General features: G+C 38.8%; 1 protein-coding gene across 12 annotated transcripts in view; it reads right to left on the bottom strand.

Moving 5' to 3' along the window:
• RABGAP1L (RAB GTPase activating protein 1 like) overlaps positions 1-21,187 on the bottom strand; it is a 722,910-nt gene that overhangs the window by 123,137 nt on the left and 578,586 nt on the right. For all 12 annotated transcript variants that reach the window (XR_007191366.2, XM_057315476.1, XM_044387902.3 and 9 more), the window contains one exon: positions 18,710-18,838. Coding sequence is in view for 11 of the 12 variants with exons in the window: in XM_057315476.1 (XP_057171459.1) it covers positions 18,710-18,838 (129 nt within the window). In the remaining variant the exon portion in view is untranslated. The remainder of the gene's footprint in view (positions 1-18,709; positions 18,839-21,187) is intronic.

The raw sequence follows: 21,187 nt of genomic DNA, 5'->3' as shown, positions 1-21,187 counted from the left end.
GAAACAAAAGATCGATGGCATACTCTGCTCCTCTTCAGCTGGCTAGCTCCTGTTTAGCTTTTAGAATTTCAGCTTAAAATGTTACCTTCCTCTGAAAAGTTTTCCTCGATCCTCATTCCCCTGTCTAAATTAGCTTCTTACTATTTTCTCTCTTATAACAAACTTCTCTTTCCCTTTGTAACCTTTGTTACAATTTTTTATTATACATTATTTTTGTGTTATCTGTCCCTTCCATTATCCTGTAAGCTCCAAGAGGACTAGAATCTTGTCTGATGTGATTATTCCTGAACAGAATGCCTAGTGGGGTGCTAGGGCACAGTAGGTGTGCAAGAAACCCTAGATGCTTCTTAAGCAAAATAATGAACAGACACCATTTAATGTAATCCTATCGAGTCAGAGTAGTCTTAAATCCTGTAAGGGACTGATAAATACTGGAACTACTTAACAACTTATAAATATTGGTTGCCTTCAAAAACTATCTGGTATAGTATAAGATTTATACAAAAAAACAGTGAGTATAAGAGAGGTAGTAAAGCACAGACTCTAGAACCAGGCTGCCTGGATTCAGATTTTGGCTCAGTCACTTATTAGCCAAGTGGCCCCTGTTACGGACTTACACATTTTGTGCCTGTTTTCTACTCTGTACAATCAGGTCAATAAGGGCATTTCATGATGTTAAAATAATGATTAAGTGATAAACATGCCAGGCATTTATGGAAGCAAGATATAATTGTTGTGGCTGTTATCATGACAAATTTAATATTAACCAGTGGTGCCTTCAAACAAAAAATAGCAAGTTGTACAGAATCAGGAGGCAGAAATGGGCAGGAACAGCAAGCTATGGAAAGGCCCTTGGGTTGCAGATGCACCGGCAAGAGGCAGGAGTGCACAGAGACACCCATGAGGGAAGCAGGGAGGAATGGGCTGCACGGGTGCCCACAGCCATTACTGACACAGTGGTTAGGAGGGCAGAGCCTGGGATGGGACTGCCGTCTCTTTTCTGCAACATGCTCAGAGCACTTAGTTCAATTGATCCATCACCAACTCTCTGTGGGGAGGATGTCTTTGGATCTGATTTTGGGCTCAATTCATCAAAAATACCTGTGAACATCAGCCAAATAGGACAAGATTAAGTTCTGCTCCTTTTGACAGCAGCAAGTATCTCTGGGCATTAAAGGCAAATTCTGTCTAATGCAGCAGTTTTCCTGACAAATGCAATACTCTACTCATGGATCCTACTTTTCAAAAAAACAAAATACTAGATCTTTCCCATTTTTTTGGGTCCTCCTTTTTTCCAATTGCATTCTTCTCTAAATACTGAAAACATATTATACGATATCTTCTTTTGCATCCATTCCCCACCCCTCCAGATCCTGGGTCCATCTAAAAATAAAGTCATTAGTTTGTATCTTGTGATATTCCACTGACTATAGGTCTGATTATTTTATAAGAAAGTTTTATTACTCTTTTCTCTAGATATAAAACTATTTCTTTTTAGTCATCCTGAGACCATCTATCCATGGCCCTCCATGAAAAACTTACATTAAGAGGAGTTTAACTACGTCACCCATATTTAAGAGTCTGAAGTTCTGTTGGGATAAAATGACTACAGCTGAACACCGAGATGAATTAAAACAAAAACAGAATTAACTAGGTCCAAGGAGCTTATTGTCTCTGTTTCCTTCTAGGCGTTTTAAGGTTTCAGGCCTTATGTTCAAGTCTTTAATCCATTCTGAGTTAATTTTTGTGTATGGTATAAGACAGTGGTGGAGTTTCATTCTTTTGCATATGGCTGTCCAGTCTTCTCATCACCATTTATTGAAGAGATTGTCTTTTCTTGTAGTTTTCAATTTACAGGTCTTTCACCTCCTTGGTTAAATTTATTCCATGGTATTTTATTCTTTTTGATACAATTATAGTGGGACTGTTTTCTTAATTTCTCTTTCCGATAGTTCATTATTAATATATAGAAACACAACAGATTTGTATATTGATTTAGTATCCTGCAACCTCACTAAATATATTAGTTTTATTTTGATGCAGTATTTAAGTTTTTCTATATATAATATCATGTCATCTAGAAATAGTGACAGTTTTACTTTGTCCTTTCCAATCTGAATGCGTTTTATCTCTTTTTCTTGCCTAACTGCTCCAGCTAAGACTTCTAATACTATGTTGAATAAAAGTGGCAAGAATGGGCATCCTTGTCTTGTTCCTGATTTTAGAGGAAATGCTTTTAGCCTTTCACCATGGAGTAGGCTACAATGTAGAACACTTACAAATCTTTAAGCTTCCTCTGAATTCTGGAATCCCAATGGTCTGCTGAATGATGAAATCCCAATGGTCTGCTGAAATGTATGACAGGCTGGATTTTCTTTGTAATCAGAGTATCTCTACTCAAGTTTTATTAACAATTCATAAGCAATATTGCTTCTGCTATCAGGGAACCTAAACTGATGCTGGCTTTACTCACTCACTTTTATTGTGGAAAAAAATTTAATTGAAAATGCAATATCAGCTCATAATATCAAAATGTATAAAAGGATATTATTAAATAAAATTATTTTTTTAATAAAAAGATTTATTTATTTATTTGAGAGAGAGATCACAAGTGGGGGTGGGGGTTGGCAGGCAGAGGGAGAGAGAGAAGCAGGCTCCCCGCTGAGGAGAGAGCCCAATTCAGGGCATGATCTCCAGACCCTGGAATCACGACCTGAGCTGAAGGCAGATCCCAACCAGGCGCCCCTTAAATAAAAATTATTAATAAGTTAGTAAATATTATTAAAATGGCAAGGAAATGTCCTTTCTACACCAAATTCTCAGAAATGAAGTTAATTTTATATATTTTATATATTTATGTATAAATATTTATATATATATATTTAAGCATAAATTTACCATGCATATGTGTGGTAGATTGTTAGAGGAATGCTCCCCACCAATCATGTCTCCTGGTATCCATTTCCCATGTGTAGTCTCCTCTAACACTGACTCTCCATGTGATTTGTTTTGGTCAACATGACCTGACAAGTATGGCAAAAGCAGAGGCTTGATTTGTGCTTGTGCACCTGGTCGGGACTTCTTGGGAACCTGGCAACATAATACTGTGAAGACACCTTGCTTAAAAGCAAAATTCTAGACCAATACACTCAGCTATTTCATTTTTCTGTGGGAAGAAACCTGGAATACTATCCAGTATAATACGTGAGAATTTTCCTGTTTATTTTCAGTATTTTCAAAGAGGATTTAAAGCCCAATATTCTTCATCTTAAATGAACAGGATTTGCTAACTAAATAAATATTTAATGGGTGACTTCTTTGATCCAGCTAGGCCTCCTTTGATCCTAGCATAGGCTAGGCATTGGATCAGACACAAGGCATCTAGAGAACAGCAAGGTAGAGTCCAAGCCTTGAGGAACTCACAGTCAGAGAAAATGACTCAAAATGAATACAGTGATAATGGCTGACATACTAACTATGCACCGCACTGTGCTAAATGTCTTACACAGCTGACCCTTGAGCAATGCAGGTGGTTAGAGGCACCGACCCCCAACAGAGTCAAAAATCCAAATGCAGCTTTGACTTCCCCCAAATTTAACTACTGATAGCCAACTGTTGACTTGGAAATCTTCCCAATAACATAGAGTTTATCAACACATATTTTGTTTACACGTATCATATACTGTATTCTTACAATAAAGTAAGCTAGAGCAAAAAAGAGTTATTAAGAAAATCATAAGGAAGAGAAAATACATTTACAGTACTGTATTTGTCAAAAAACATCCACGTACAAGTAAATCCACACAGTGCAAATCTGTGTTGTTCAAGGGTCAAGTGTATATATGATCCCACTTAATCTTCACAGTAATCCTATTACGTAGATAATATTATCCTTATTTTAGACAACAGAGAGCTGAGTTATAGGGAGTACAAGTAACTTGCCTGAGATCACAGAGGTAATGCACAGAGAAGCCAAGATTGGAACCCCAACAGCATGGCTTCAGAAATCCACGTTCTTAAGTACAACTGCGTGGCTCTAGTGCAGGAATTAGCACAGAGTAAACAACAGCCTAGGCTCCTAGAGGAGGTGATGTCTGATCTTAAAGGGTAAACGGGGGTTTGCTTGACCCTATAACTGCAAAAGGAATTGATAAATAATTTAGCAGTGAGTCACACATATGCTTAGCTTTAATAATTCTTACAAGATCCTTGTGCAATAGGTATTAGCCTCATTTCATGATGAGAAAACTACTCAAGGAGATTAAGTAAATTTCTCAGGATCACTCAGTCAGTAAGAACTGGAGTCAGAACTCAAAACTAGACTTGTGTGCCTCCAAAGCTCCTGTGTTTTCCAGGCACTCCACAGAGGGAAAGTATTCCAGGAGGAAGGGACGACATGTGACAAGGCCAGGAAGGGGCATGGCATATTGGTATGAAAGAAGGGGCTCTCTGCTAAGCTGAGGGGTGGGGGGTTTATCCTGCAGGTAACAGGGACGCAGCAGTGTTCTCCGAAGTGAGGAGTGTCAAGAAGAGGTTTATTTTCCGGGCAGACACCTCTGGTGGTAGTGAGTACGGGAAACTGGAGAAGTCAGAAACTAAAGCCAGACAGACCAGTTAGTCTGAGGTGAAGGGTCTAAGAAGCTCTTGCTACGCCAGACAATTTTCTTCAGAATATTTCCCCTGCAAGGCAATGTCTACAATCTGTCTTCTTAAACAAAGGCCATCTTAAAATTTGTTGAAATGTTTTAGAATAAAAAATTTTATGTGAATGATTTCAGAAAATACATTAAGTTCCTACGTCTTATATACTGCTTAATGTGTCCATTTTATTAGACTAGAACATAGACTTTCTTCTATCACTGGACATCGTGCTAAGATGTAACTTATTTACTTGCCCAACTCACCGGCTCTCTTTTAGGAAAGGAAGAGAAATAGGGAGTGAGGTTGTGGTTTATATAAAATATGATACAATATAAAGGCGGGACTATAAGGAAGTTAATGCGGTGAGACCGCACCAGAACAAGGGTATGTAAGGTAAATGAGAACTTTTCACAAGCTAACATGCGTGCCAGTGGACGTGCCTTGCCGACCACGTGGGCTGATGGAAGTGGAGGGTGGAGCTGTAAAATCTTTTTAATAATCTGAGATTTTAGGATAGAATGGGAGAACCTGGGTAAGCTGACAAACATGGGAAATGTCCTGTTATGTATTATCAGATGTTGGAGACCACTTCGGGGTTGCCAAGGAAGATCCATGTTGAGAAGAGAGTATTTTCAGAGAAACTGGGGAGAAACTGGCATTCTGTTGATTATGAGAAAAGACATTATTATGGACTGAACTGTGTGCCCCCAAATTCCCATGTTGAAGCACTAACTCCCAGTACCGGTACCCTTACAAGAAGAGAAGATTAGGACGCAGACAACCCAGATGGAGGGACAACCATGTGAGGAACAGTGAGAGCATGGGTACCTGCAAGACAAGGAGAGGGGCCTCAGAAGAAACCAAACCTGCCGACCCCCGATCTTGGACTTCTAGCTTCTGAACTGTGAGGAAATAAACTGCTGTTTAAGCCCCACAGTCTGGTATTTTCTGATGGCACCCTAGCTGATGACTACAGACATGACGACCCAGGGCCAGACACGAGACCCAGAAAATAAAGACTGCCTCTTTGGCACCAACCTAGTAAGAAACTCCAACACGGGGCAAGAGCTGGTGGGAAGCCGGGCGACCCGGAGGGTGAGGGAGCACGGGGGACAGCGCGGTGCGTGGCGAAGAGAAGGAATGGAACGTGGCAGAGCACCTGTGCGGAGTGCGGACTGTGCCTCTCGCCTAGCCACTTAACTGCGCTTTACCACCTCTCCATGAGCTCTGCTCTCCAAGATTCCCTCACAGAATGATACCGACAACAGCAGCAGCAACAGAAGCAGTGAAACAAGAAGCAACGGCTGTCTGAAAGAGACCACGGGGACCGCACCCTGTAGTCCTTTGGGTGCGAAACGGTGCAGGCGGGGAACAGGTTCGACGCTCTCTTTCCCAGGCCGGAGGAACTGACAATGGGAAAGCATTTCCCATTTAATCACAGCTATCAGCTCTAGCACGGAATAGAATTTTCCCCTCAGCAGTTTGTTTGCCTTTAAGTGGAGCTTCGGAAAGCGTGACAACAGTTGGAGACATGTGAATAACACTTAAAAATTTTCACTCTCTTTTTTGGGATGCTATTCTCATTTACGTGTTACTTCCACCACTGTAAAAGAATTTTTTTTTTTTTTTTTTTTTTGCCCTGGGAGAAGGAGAGAAAAAGGCATAATAGTAAAAGAAGTAAGAAAGACTCAGTTACTTGCCAGCTAAATGCTAAATGGGTCCATGGGTTGGTGGAACGAGCATATAATAACTAAGTAAATATAATGTAATTTTACCTTACACCCCTAGAGTGGAGGCAGAGGAATTTTTTTTTAATTTAAATTTAATTAATTAACATATAATGTATTATTAGTTTCAGAGGGAGAGGTCAGTGACTCATCAGTCTTACAGATGCACTGGCTCAGGAAACAGCTGTGGCTGAAGGGTTTGGAATACTAATAAGCCCCCAGGATCCAGTGACTCGGCGATCTTAACCCAACCTATTTTCAACACCTTCAACATTTAAATTTATTTTTATTGCTACATACAAAAACAAAATTAAATTATTTCTAGTGAGCAGCAACAAGGGCACGGAAGAACACCATATATATTTTGTCTACATTAGATCCCCAAACACAAACTATGAAGCACACTTTATATATAATCTTACTATGAATTCAAATAGTTAAAAAAAGGGCGGGGGGGGGTGCCTGGCTGGCTCAGTCGATGAAGCGTCCAACTCTTGATTTCAGCTCAGGTCATGATCTCAGGGTCATGAGATCGAGCCCCGTGTGTCAGGCTCTGCCCTGGGAGTGGAGCCTGCTTATAATTCTCTCTCTCTCTCTCTCTGCTCCTTCCCCCCGGGGAACTTGTGTGCGTGTGAGCACTCTCGCTCTCTCAAAAAAACAAACACAAATAGTTTTAAAAAAACAAAGAAAGGTGGATCTCAGTGTAAGTAGTTGCAGCAAAATTATTTATTACCAATGTTGCCAAAAAGTGAAGACGGGTTCTAACTTCATTCTCCAACACAGATAAACATAAATTTTAACAGAAAGTAATGTGCAAAACACTCCAGAAAGGTATATGAAGTATGAAAACTCCCATTTAAGAGCATAACCATTAGTCTTACTAAGTCTTTGGAAGACTGCTGAGAGTGAATTCATCGCAGGGGAGAAAAAGATACTTAAAGTCTGAAGGAAGAGAAACTGCTAGTTGGAATAGCAGTTTTGAAGTATTCTTTTTCGTGGTTAATTCTTTGTGGAAAGCTCTGCATGAGGACATTGCACCAAATGTGGAATGCATGTAAGGGTATAATTCTTTACTCCTATGATTTATTGTTTCCCTTACTAAAAAGAGAGACGCCCATATAAAAATCAATTTTTATATCCATTTATCTTATTTCTCTTTGGTGTAGGACAACCTAGTGATTTATATAGATTAGCTCATGATACAATACCCAGGTTCACCCAGCAAGTTATTTTTAAAATATCTATATAGCTTTCTCCTTAATAAACTGAAAGAAAATGATGGTTAAGAGTAGGGATAATGGTAGGACACAACGGCAGAAGTAAAGAAAGGGGACAAATGCATTCTAGCTGAGTAGGAACAGCCAGAAAAGCTCAGTTTTCTAAATGTGGAGGGCGCCTGATGCCTGGGCGTCTGGCACTATGGCCCATTTTCTCCACCTGTCATCAACTGTTCCAGAGCGCGTCCAACATTTACGTGTTCCCTGTTCAGTCCCACGGTACACGACTGTGAGAAGCAAGATCAAATTGCATTAATTTTGGGGAAAAACAAAACAATTCCCCAAATCTGTGGCACACTGAGGATTGTGAATGTTAACAGAAGCCTCAAGGGAGGGGCGCCTGGGTGGCTCAATCAGTTAAGCATCTGACTCTTGATTTCAGCTTAGGTCATGATCTCAGGTGCCCCGAGTGAGCCCCGAGTTGGGCTCCATCTTCAGTGCTTGAGATTCTCTCTTCCTCTTCCTCTGCTCCTCCCCCGCACGTGCCCACAAGTACTCGCACACACATGTGCTTTCTCTAAATAAAATCTTTAAAAAAAAAAGAACCCTCAGAGGAAAAAAGAGGTAAATGTTTTGATATAGGAACTACCTCGTTATCAGTTTGTTATTTATCACAACTCCGTATCCTGTAACATAACACTTGTGCAGCAGAAGAGTAGGACCCTTTAAACCAAATATTCCCAACTGTGATTGTCAACGTAGAGGTCCTCATAGGAAAGGAACACTGGATGTAGTCCCATTAAAAATGAACCCTTCTACAGTGCGCATAAGTGGCCTCATTGCTAATTCAAAGAAAGCCTTCATTTGGGAGATTATATTCTTGTTTACATATTGCAACAACAGTCAGAATAAATAGCAAACAGCATGAAGAAATTAGAGGCAAATTGCTTTTAATACAAATGTTCTTTACAGTTTTCTTCTAGTATGAAAGTTATTTTTCAAACAGTTAAATTCAAATCCACGGTTACAAATATGGAGGTCTTAAAAGGGAAAAAATGTTAAATTTCTAGATAAACAAATTTACCATATCCCATTACAAACGTGATCTGTGGGAGGAAAGATCAAATTATATCAATCCCCTCTGAGAGCGCGGATAATTGTCCATCTCAGTAAAGAGATAACTGAGCTGAAGCAGAGCTTCTGAGGCAAGTAGTTACCACGGTAACCCCTTAGTCATCGGTGCCTACTTCTCCCGCATGAGGCAGGAAGACAATTTTGGTGTGTGAGGAAGATGCCAGGGCAGACCTTTGTTTTTAGCCATCATGGGCCCTCTCGTCTCCCTTGCTCCTGCTGCTTCTGCCATCTCTACAATCACAGGAAGATGGGAGAGATGGTAGCGCTGTTGCTAGGACCGAGAGAGGAACGTCAGAGGAGCCGGCCATAGATGTCAAAATAGCAACTGGCACGGTTCTGCTGCCACTGACTAAGCTACTGAGCTACAAGCAAAAATTTTAAGTGCAAGTCAGTATTGTCTTCCAGTGTCACTAAACTGTCTTTCAAATGTAAGAGCTTTTGGAGGAAAGATGATTTTTCTTGGGTAACCACCACCAACTCATTTAATGCTCTCCTCCACCATTCTCCTTAGTTACGGAGTTCAACAATTCTTTGTAGCTCTCCCCCACCCTCTTTTCTTGCAGACTCTCAGTCCCCATTGGTCTTCACTTTCTCTTCTACTTGTTAGACTCCATTTTCCATCATGTCAACGACAGTGGCTTCTAGCCTTATCGCTCTCAACCTGTGTGTGCTGGTGTCATCAACTACCAGTTCCTGATAAGTAACTATTAACATTCAAAAATTGTGAGAGCCAGTGTTTTCTTAAAGATTTTATTTATTTATTGGGGGGGAGGGGCAGAGGGCAAGGGAGAGAGAGAATCTCAGGCAGACTCCATGCTGAGCTCAGAGCCAGACATGGGGCTCTGTCTCATGACCCTGAGATCCTGACCTGAGTGGAAATCAGAAGTTGGATGCTTAACCGACTGAGCCACTCAGGTGTCCATGTCTGAGCTTGTTCTTAAGTCACTGGCATCTTGAAATTGGCCATTATAGGAGTATTGACACCATGAAAATTGGCACAAGTGATGGATCAGGGATTCCCCTTCTCTTCATCCCTCTCATTCCCCCAAGATCTGGTTTATTAGAGCACCATCACCCTGGCCCCACTGTCCTTCCTTTGCCTCATGCTGGCAAACCTCAACTTGGGGTCAGAATAACTGTCTACTTTCTTCATGTATACATTTGGGCTGCTGAGTGTTTCTAGAGGGACTCACAAAATGCTACAGATTTTTGCCACTACGAATTCATGATCTCCAACAATGGTCCAACAACTCTTTTGTGTTTTCTCATTTAGTTCTTCCAGTCTCTACAACATCTGTTCTAAAAGCTTTTCCATGTTCTTTAAACCTCTTACTTTACTATATATTCTCTTCATTCTAAAAGCTGCTTAACTGAAATAACAGAAACCTTCAACTTCTCCTCACCAAACTGCACATCCCTTCATCACCATTGATTCTTTGCTCATTCCCTTCTACTGTAATGGAAGAAAGGTCTATTCTTTGAAATCTAATCCCTTACCCTCCTTGGAAGCCTGTCTCTTGATATATTCCCCTTTCTTTACCAAATCTTCAACATTTCTCTTTCTATGGGCCTTTTCTTATTTGAAGACGGAGTGGTCTGGTCCCTACACATCAACCCTCATGATTCTCTGAGCTATAGTCCCCTTGGCCTTCTGCCAGTTTCTTAAACATATCTTACTCCTTCTTACTTCACAGTGTTTGTACATGCTGTTCCTTCAGTCTGGAATGCCTTATAATCTAAGTTCAAGAAAGCTTTCCCTAAATTGTTGATTGAGTCAGAGTCAGGTTCCCTTGCTCCTTCCCCTCATATATCCTTATTATTCCCTTTTGAGCTTTTGTCTCACTTTGTAATTACATATTTATTTAGGTGATTATCTAACTAACATTTTCCACACAATAGTATGGAAATCCCATGATTCCAGGGAGCATATCTACCTTGTATTCCCTGGGTCTAGCACAGTGCCAGGCATATAGTAGGTGCTCAGTGAAGACACCGATTCACTGAAGTTTATTAGCATTTAAAGACTCATCTTTCCCATCCTCCAAAAATCCATCTCGATCTCATGTCTTCTTATCTCTCTTGTACTTATTCTCTGGCTCGTTGGCCATCTCTTCCATCCCCCAACTTCTTCCCATTCTAATCTTCTCAGAAGAGTTGTTTTATCTTCCTTTCTCCATTTCCTCCCCGCCCATTTATTCCTTGAATCGTTGGGGTTTATACTTCATCACTCCACTGAAACTGCTCTCACTAAGGCCATTAAGGACATCTTTATCATTAACGATTGCACAATGTCTGCTTTTCACTCCTCATTACCTCATATGACCTCTCAGCATTACTGACATTTATTCAGCTTCTTCCTTCTTGAAAACAAATACCTTTTCCCTTAGTGGTCACATTTCACTTCTCTTCTGGGTTTCTTCCTGCCTTCTCAGTCTCACCAGCTTCTACTTCTCAGTCCAGTTTTTACATGTTAATGTACCTATCCTCAACATTCCTTTCTGCTTCCCTATGAGAATTCACCCACTCTCGTGGTTTCAATAGTGGTAATATCCAAATACCTACTTCCAGCTCAGAACTCACTTCCATATCCACCCACTTACTTGGTATTTCTATATATTTGGATATGAGACTGTGGATAATAACTGCAAACTTAACATGTCCAACACTCCACTCATTATCTTCCACCCTTGTAATCTATTCTCCTTTGTTCCCTTTGCGGTGTGATTACTATCAAGTTGCCTAAGAATTATGAATGTCATCACTGGCTCTCTTTCCCTCCCCTAATGCTCACATTTAATCACTAAGATCTGTTCATTCTATCTCTTGAATATCTCTAGAATCTGTCGCCTATAATAGATATTCTGGTCCCTTCTCACCTGGATTACGGCAACCATCCCTGAATTGGTCTGGCACCAATATCTAATCTTACCCCTTTCAACCCATTCTCCACACAGCAGCCAGAAAGACCTTTCTAAAGCAAACAGCTGATTATTTCTGCCTCTTACTTAAGACCCCTCAGTGCTTCCCATTGCTCCCAGGATAAAATCCAAATTGCTTACCATGGCAGACATGGCTCTGCACCAGCAGTCTGGCTCCTGCTTGCTTTGTCTTCTCTCTATTTACTCCCCTCATTCCCTATTCTCTAGTCATCAAGTATGATTAGGGCTTGGACATCGCCACATTTTCTTACCCCTGGGCATATTCCTCTCAGAAGTTCTCTTGCATAGTTCCTGCACACAATACGCACTCAAGAAATGAACTTCCTTTCCTAACTACCTTGTTTTAGTTTAATGTCAAATTCTGAAGTTATAATTTTGGTCAAATTATTTCACTAATAAAATCAAATGAAATAGGCTAGTTTCTATTTTTAAATATTCTTTTATGAAGATCTACCAACAGAATATTTTGAGTGATGTGATGAACTTTGCTACTAATGAGATGCATCACAAATGTGGCATTTGGAACATTATTCCAAATAAAAATGAACCAGAAAGAAAGAATAAAGAGAGAGACAGAGAGAGGTGGGGGAGAAGGAAGGAAGGAAGGGAGGAAGGAAGGAAGGGCGGACAGACAAGGCTTGCTTCCCAGTCTTTGGACAGTAATTCTCAGAAGTTTGCATGTCCATAGAACTAAGGTATTCACAGTACTCTAACTTCTACTACAGGTGTTTTACTCTTCTAATTTATCCTTTTGTTCTTATCAGAGCAATGCCAGCTAAACAAATTCCATTATAATTAAAAGACTCAAATTTTTACTATTTCATCATCTATATACATAGCATCGAATCATGAGGAGGGGCATGAAATACTAAATTAAATCATATACGATGTCTAATATCTTACATTTTTGATCTACAAGAATGGTAATTTCATCAATTCAACCTAATAGAATATAAATGATGTTGAATAAAATTACATTAAAAAACAGGCAGATCAAGAATAATTATAAAGGTTCTATGTATAAGCACTTGAATATCTTTAGGTATCCCATTCATAAATTCTTATACTTTATAAAAATATCAATGTACTAGCAAGTTTAAGACTGTCCCACAGTATAGAGGCTAATTTTTTTTTGAGTTACTGAATTCCTTTTAAGAATCTATTGAAAGCTATAGATCATCTTACCAGGAAAAACAAAATTCTCATATGCCTGTATTAAGAAATTCAAATTTCAACTGATTTAGAGTTCATGAAGCTAAGAATCAAGTTTAAGAAGGTCTACACTAGCAGAATTTTTAACTCAAGTAACAACTGAATAATGATATTCAGCGAAACCTGAGGAAGAACAGGATATTCATATATTAAATAAGCAAATCACTTTTCAGATCAAGTCTGATAGGTCAACATATTTTCTGATTTTAACCTAGTTGAAACCATAGGCACAGGAAGATATCTGAAAAATCTAAAATCATGTTAGTTAAGTCAGAAAAAATAAACACAAAAACATTTTTGATATTTAATATTATACAGATTTTAGAAGAATAAAGTTATTTATCTCATCCAGTGTGGTTTGTTAATACATCTTGTTGGTACACACACAGAAATAAACCACATATGGAACTAATAAGTTACTTTTCACCTACAACTAACTGTTGCATCTATTTTAAAACCAGTCAGTTCACTGAAATCACTCATCACGTAGTTCCTTAAAGTTAGAGGAAAGTGATTCAGCTTGTTGGGTAATTAAATGAGAACACGTCCATTCAAAAAAGATATAATCATATACAAATACTAACTTTGAAAATAATTAAAATAATTTTTTTTTTTTACTTTTGACATTCTGACTTTAATCTCAAGGCTGTAGATAAGAAATTGTGAGGGCAACTTTTTTGCCTATTCCACGCAGCCACTTCTGTCTGTGAATGCTTTGCCTAACACATAGCCTTGGTCTGTAAATCCATCATTCCCTAAAATCTGCAGTTGCCAGCATATTCTGCTGTAAGGACGGCATGACGATTCACATCCTTACCACACCCCTACTTCCATTATTCATTGCCACACCTTAAGCTCCACAACTTCTCACAAGTTGCAGCATATCAGAATCGGGAAGAGGAGGTGGTGTGAACGGTATGATAGACCTCAGTATTTTTTCCAAACAGCAAGCTGTTGTGAAATCGATTTACTGGGTTATGACTGCCTTTTCGGTTTGAAGATTTTTCTTCAAGAAGTTGAAATGACACAGAATACAACATAGTAGTAGAAGACGAAACATCAGAGTATATCACACATTGTAAGGGTATTTCTTCAGGTGTGTGTGTGGTCAGGGTTTTGATGTAAAAGCTATTTTAAAATGTAGGTCTCAGTTAAAAAACAATTTTAAACCTTTAGGTTGGAAACCTATGTTCCGGTTCCAGCACAATCCTTGGATATTGTACTACTTCCATCTTCTTTCTCTGAGTTTCACCTCACATCTGCCTCACAATCACTTTATAAATTAAAATGATATCCTGTGATACAAAGTCAATATACAAAACTCTGTTTTATTTCAATACATGAATAAGAAACCACCAGGAAGAGAAATTAATAATCCATTTTATAATTGCATCAAAAAATACCTTGGAATGAATTTAACCAAGGAAAGATCTAGACACTGAAAACTATAAGACATTAATGAAAGAAACTAAAGAAGACACAAATAAATACAAAGATATTCCGTGTTCACAAGTTAAATTATTGTTAAAAGGTCCATACGCCCAACGCAATCTATAGATTCAATACAGTCCCTATCAAAATTCCAATGGCATCTTTCACAGAAATGGAACAATTTTAAAATTTGTATAGAACCACAAAAGATCCCAAATACCCAAAGCAATCTTAAAAAAGAAGAACAAAGCTGGAGGCATCATGCTGTCTGACTTCAACTATATTACAAAGCCAAAGTATTCAAAACAGTATGGTAGCAGTATATAAAAAAAAAAGACACATAGATCAATGCGACAGAATAGAGAAGCCAGAAATAAACCCGTGCATATGGTCAATTAATTTACAACAAAGGAGCCAAGACATACTATGGGGAAAGGACAATTTCTTCAATAAATGGTGATGGAAAAACTGGACAGCCATATACAAAAGAATGAAACTGGACCACTATCTTACACCAAACACGAAAATTAACTTAAAAGGGATAAAAGACTTGAACATAAGACCTTAAATCATAAAACTCCTAGAAGAAAACATAGGTGGTGAGCTCCTTGACATGTCTCGGTGATGATCTATTTTGGATTTGACATCTAAAATAAACACAACAAGAGCAAAAATAAACCAAGTGGGACTACATCATACTAAAAAACTTGCACAGGGGTGCCTGGGTGGCTCAGTCGGTTAAGTGTCTGACTCTTGATTTCAGCTCAGGTTTTGATCTCAGGATTATGAGTTCAAGCCCCAGAGTTTAAAAAACCAACCAACCAAACAACAACTTTTGCACAGCAAAAGAAAACCATCAACAAAATGAAAAGGCAACCTATTGAATGGTAGAAAATATTTGCAAATCATATGTCTGATTAAGAGTTAATATCCAAAATATATAAAGAACTCATATAACTCAACAGCAAAAAAACCCCAATCTGATTAAAAAATGGGCAGAGGACCTGAACATTTTCCAAAGAAGACATACAGATGACCAACGGGTACGTGAAAAGGTGCCCAACACTACTTATCATCAGGGAAATGCAAATCAAAACCACAATGAGATATCACTTCGTATCTGTTAGAACAGTTATTATCAAAAAGATAAGAAATAAGGGTTGGCCAGGATGTGGAGAAAAGGAAACCCTTGTGCAATTGTTGGTGGAAATGTAAACTGGTGCAGCCACTATGGAAAATGAAGGTTCTTCAAAAAATTAAAAACAGAACTCCCATACAATCTAGTAATTTCACTTGCAGGTATTTATCTGAAGAAAACAAAAACGCTCATTTGAAAAGATAATATGCACCCCTATGTTCATTACAGCATTATTTACAATAGCCAGCAATGGGAACCTAAATGGCCACTGATGGACGAATGGCTGAAGAAAATGTGGTATACATGCACAATGGAATATTACTCAGGCACAAACAAGAATGAAATCTTGCCATTAGGCACAATATGGATGGAACTTGATGGCATTATGCTAAGTGAAATAAGCTGGACAGAAAACTCACTTATATGTAGAATCTAAAAAAACAAAACAAAACAAAAATACTAAGTTCAGAAAGACAGAGAACAGACTGATTGCCCAAGGCAGGGGGGAAAGGGGTGGGTAAAATGAGTGAAGGGGGTCAAAAGGTACAAATTTCATTATAAAATGATGACATTATTCATTATAAAATAAATAAGTCATGGGGATATACTACACAGCATGGTGACTATAGTTAATAATACCGTACTGCCTGTTTCAAAGTAGCTGGGAGAGTGGATCTAGAAAGTTCTTACCACAAGAAAAGAATATTTTGTAATCATGGATGGTGACAGGAGTTAACTGGACGTATTGTGGTGATCATTTTGCAATTTTGCAACTGAAACTAATATAATGTTATGTCAACTATACCTTAATAAACATGGCGTCCTGTGAGTACTGTTTTATAGATCTAAGAAAAAGTTACTCTCCTTAGATAATGCAAACAAAGAACAAAACCCAAAACAAGACGTAAAAACAAAAAACAAAATCAAATAATTACTTAAAATAAAAATTCACGTCTATCTGCTCGTGTTCACATAAATCATTCTGGTTGCACATGTTCATTCCAGAAACGGTCCACTCAGATCATATTTTGAACTTACTTTCTAACATTTTAAGTTTCTGCATCTTTCAGGTTTCTGGTCTGACCACTGTTAATTGCCTCCATCCTCTGAGGAGCTTCATAAATTATACTGGAAAAAATCTTTCCCTGTACATCTCACAATTTCGGATTGCTTTCCTGGGTTTTTCATTCTCAGTGATTGTCCGATGCTACCAAATTTCCCCTGAAGACATTTAACTTTCTACCTTACCTGTACCTTCTAACTCTCTCATCTCATTCTTAGAAATGAATGTTTTATTTTAACAGATTCCTATAGCACTGTTGTAGTTATAGTACTTTTCTCTGACGGCTCTGGAACAATCGGAGGCTGGAGCCTACCTTTCAAACTTACCACCAGCAAAATTCAATCAAAACCACCATGACCACTGAAATGCATTTTCAAAGTCTACAGACAAATATGGCTCATGCTTAGTCATTTGGCCCAGCCAAATTAAAATAATCTGGAAAGCTTTACAAGTTTGCATTTCAGGATGAAGATTCAGAGGTCTGTTTTGCTTAATATCTTTGGAAAATGATTTTTTTGAATATAGAATTCATTTGAAAGACAACACATTTTTTCTGTTCAGTTATTTACTTTCAGCACTGAATTGTACTTTTTGACAATCAGAATTTACTTAAAAATAAGTTAAAGTAAAAAACAACAGTGTTACACCAAGAAAGTGTTAGAATGGGTATGGTGCTTAAATGAAGTCTGTGTCAAAGTACATTTTAAGTAATGAACTTAATAACTCGATGGCAACTCTATCTTCTAATTGCCTAATCCAAAATCTATGGAGTCATCTTGACTCCTCGTTTTCTCTCATACTCATGTGTAATATTTCACGAAATCCTTTTGGTTCTCTTTCAAAATGTACTCAGGTTCCAACCACCTCCGTCTCCACTCCATCTCTATCTCATTGTTATCACCCTGGTAAACTCAATCATTATTTCTCAACAGGATTACTGCAAAAACCCCTGTCTGATCTCCCTACTTCCGCCCTTACTTTCCTGCAGTCTGTTCTCAATACAGTAAGCACTGTGATCTTCTAAAACCTCAGACAGATCATATCACTCTTCACCAAAACCTTGAAAGAGCTACCTGCTTCACTCAAAGTAAAGCCTGAATCCTTACAAAGACTTACATTTTCTGGCTCCTTGTGATCTCTCCAACTTCCTTGTCTATTGCTCCCATTTTCATTCACTTCACTCCAGCTACACTGGCCTTCTTGCTATTCTTCAAACCCACCAGGCATGAGCCAGCCTCAGGGCCTTTGAACTAGCTGTTGCCTCTGTTGGAATGCTCTTCCCCTAGACATCTCCATGACTAACCCATCTCCTTCACCTCCCTAATGAGGTCTACCCACTCTGACTACCTAGTAACAACTGCAACTTTCCCTCTTCTCACCAATCCGGTCTTGCTTATTATTTCACGCCACTTTTCCTTTTTTCCTAGCTATTTATCACCCTCTAGCACATTAAACATATTATTTATAATGTTAGTCATTTATTTTCTGTTCCCTTCTGCAAGAACGTAAGGTCCATAAGACAAGGGATCTTTGTCTCTTTGTTCAGAAGGGAAATTTATACTTATGTCATAGGTAGGTAAGAAGATTCCCAAGTATATTCCAGAGATACAAGAATTAACATCAAGAAATTGGTTCTAAATCTTTAAAAAATGTGCTCTCTCATCTTGATACCATAATTTTCTGAATAGAAATTTCCATATCAAATTATTTTATAAAACTTATTTAGTTTTATGTGGCATAGGATAAGGAACAATATATCCATGACCATTTTGCAGACTTGGGGTGGGAATGGGCACACCAAGGCTCAAACCTTTCCAAGTCCCTTAGAGAAGAGAAAGCACTGCCTAGCAGGCTTGTCTTGCTTTGTCGTAAATAACCCTAAAACAGATGGCCAAAAGCTAAATACTAAGTCTGCTGCCATGGAAACCACTATCACAGCAGTCCATTCTAGAGCCCTACCTATAAGATAAATGTTTGTCTTCCTATTGTTCCAATCTGAACCTACTAACTTTCACTCCACGTCTTACTAGAAGGTATTATACACACACCAGCCTCACAAAAATGTCTGGGAGAGACTAGTTCATACACAGCATCACCTTAAACATAGTCAAAATCCAGCAAGTATAGAGAAAAGGTTTTATATAATTGGCCACATTCTTTCTGCATTCAAATCCTGTCTTTATTATATATAAATCCATGTACCTTACCTTAATATTGCAAGCCTGCTCCATCAGTCTTCTGGCATTTTCCTCTGCCCTGTATCTCTTTGGAAGCTGAACTCTGAAAAACTTTAAAGCACCTTCAAAATCAGCCTGCAGAAGATCTTCCTTTGAGGTCTGCAAAATAATTCCAAGAATCATCATTACATTTTAGCCTGACTTCAGGACAAATACATTGAAAAAAGAATTTCTATTTTCCCGAATGCATGGTTGTAGCTAAGATCTAGCTTAGTTCTACAAGTTTTTACGAATAGATTTCTAACGTCTTTACTATAAGCTGAAATAAGTCACCATAAATCCTAGGCACAGTATAGGAATTAATTAATAGGCTAACATATTCAATTTACATAACCTGAAGATTATAATGGTGGATCCCAGCAAAGCTAACTGAATTACAGCTCTGAGGAAAAAAAAAAATGCCAGAAAAACAAAAAATTTTAACTCTGGGTCTAATCTATGACTTTAGCTTGCTGGTGGGTATTTTAAGGATAGTATTAGAAACTTGGCTGAAGATAGAGACAACGTAATCAAAGCTTATTAAAATTATATAATGAACATCTAATGGGAGAAGGTTTTTTCAACTAATGACAACAGTTCAAGAAAATATGAAATTGAGCTCCCACCTTAAAGAATGCTATGAAAAAGTCAATGAAGCAAATCACTTAACTAGCGAACTTCTTATGAAAACTACTGTTTGCAAAATTTACTTCTTCAAGAAATAACCACTTAAAAATAAATATAGGCATGCATAGAAAAAAGATGGAAAGGAAATAAAAGATTTCTTGGGATAGTGGGATCATGGAGGTTTTTTCCCTTATATTTTGCTGTATTTTCTGCCGTAAAGATTTTGTAATAAGAAAGACAATAAGGGGTGCCTGGCTGGCTAGTGGGTAGAGCCTGCAACTCTTGATCTTCTTGGGGTTGTGAGTTTAACTCCCACGTTGGGTGTGGAGCCTACTTTAAAAAAAAGAAAAAGGAAGAAAGGCCCTAAGTATTTTAATAAACAACTATGAGCAACCTTTGGCAAACACCCTGATACAAATTATAGATTAAGCAGACTGGGTACACAGAAGTAAGCCAAAGAGAAATGAGATGTTTTAAGAGTCAGAAATTAATTGTCAAAAACTTCAGTAATAAAATGAAAAAACAAAACAAAACAAACCAGGATGGCTAGAAATCATAGAATTTTGCGCTAGTTCAAAATATTACTTTCTTTACATTCAAATGTCGAGCTGATTAACCTTAAAGGCTATACTGAAAGAGGATGAGAAAGTCAGAGAGTTTCCTGCTCTTCACGGGGCAGGGCTTGTCTTCAGCACTCTGGCCCCCAAACCATTACAAGTCATCTCCTAGGGGAGCCACGGCAGTAACCCACCAACTGGTCTCCCGTTTCCATTCTGTTCCCCACAGTCCACTCTCCTTATCACAGCCAGATGATACCCTTTTACGTCACAAGGGTCTTCTGTGTAAAGCCCTCCAGGGCTTCCTACTGTGCTCAGAATAACATCCCAATTGTTACCATGGTCCACAAGACCCTTCACAATCTGGAACCCCTGCCTTCCCCTCCAACCTCGTCTTGAACCACATCGCCCTCCTGTTCTCAAGCTCCAGGCACACCGGCCTTGTTTCTGGTTTTTGTACGTACCAAGTACATTCCTAACTGAAGGCAACTGCCCTTGCTGTTCCTTCTGCTTGGACAGTCTTCTCCCAGATCTTCATAAGGATAGCAACTTTTTGTGATTTAGATTTTTAGCTCAAATGTAAAATCTGAGTGAGGCCTTTCCTGAGCACTTAAATTCTCCCCCACCCCCAACCCATCAAGTAATTTTCCACCAACGCATTTTCCCATTTTACATCTGTTTCCTCCTAAGGAAAGGGGCCTTGCCTGTCTTGCTCGTTGCTGTATCCACAGTGACAAGAATAATAACCGGAATATACAAGGTACTCAGTTAAAATGTACCGAATGAATGAATTCTACTTTCATCTCCCCTCCCTTTTAAACAGAAACATGTAAAATAAAATCATATATTAATTCATACAGCAGGCATTTCCACAGGAGTACCAGGTTGCCTCAGCTTTAGGTCCACAAACTAGTCATCAGAAAGCAGAGCTAGGCTAAGAGTAGCAGTGGAAAAACAAACCTTGGTCCATCTCAGATTGACTTCCTCCCTTGTGGATACTTAGACACGACGGTGGTAAGTGGCAGAGAGAATGTTTAGCACGATAGAGTGCTATCAACTCACCTTAACTTAGTCGGAAAAAAATGTTATCGCTAACCTCAGCCTAAAAGAGGGCTTCTCTGACCAAAATATCAACTGCTGAATTCCTGGGAAAGCATCCAGCGGCCAGACGGACCAGACACATACATCCCCGGTCTCCTCTTCTCACCTGGGATACTGGCTTTGATGATTGGCTCTCTGGTGACTGTCGGGGAAAACTCAAGACACCCTGCTTATGGAGTTTGTG

Source organism: Ursus arctos, unplaced genomic scaffold (assembly GCF_023065955.2).
Source record: "Ursus arctos isolate Adak ecotype North America unplaced genomic scaffold, UrsArc2.0 scaffold_2, whole genome shotgun sequence".
Classification (NCBI taxonomy): Eukaryota; Metazoa; Chordata; class Mammalia; order Carnivora; family Ursidae; genus Ursus; species Ursus arctos.
This window is presented reverse-complemented; position numbering and strand designations above follow the sequence as displayed.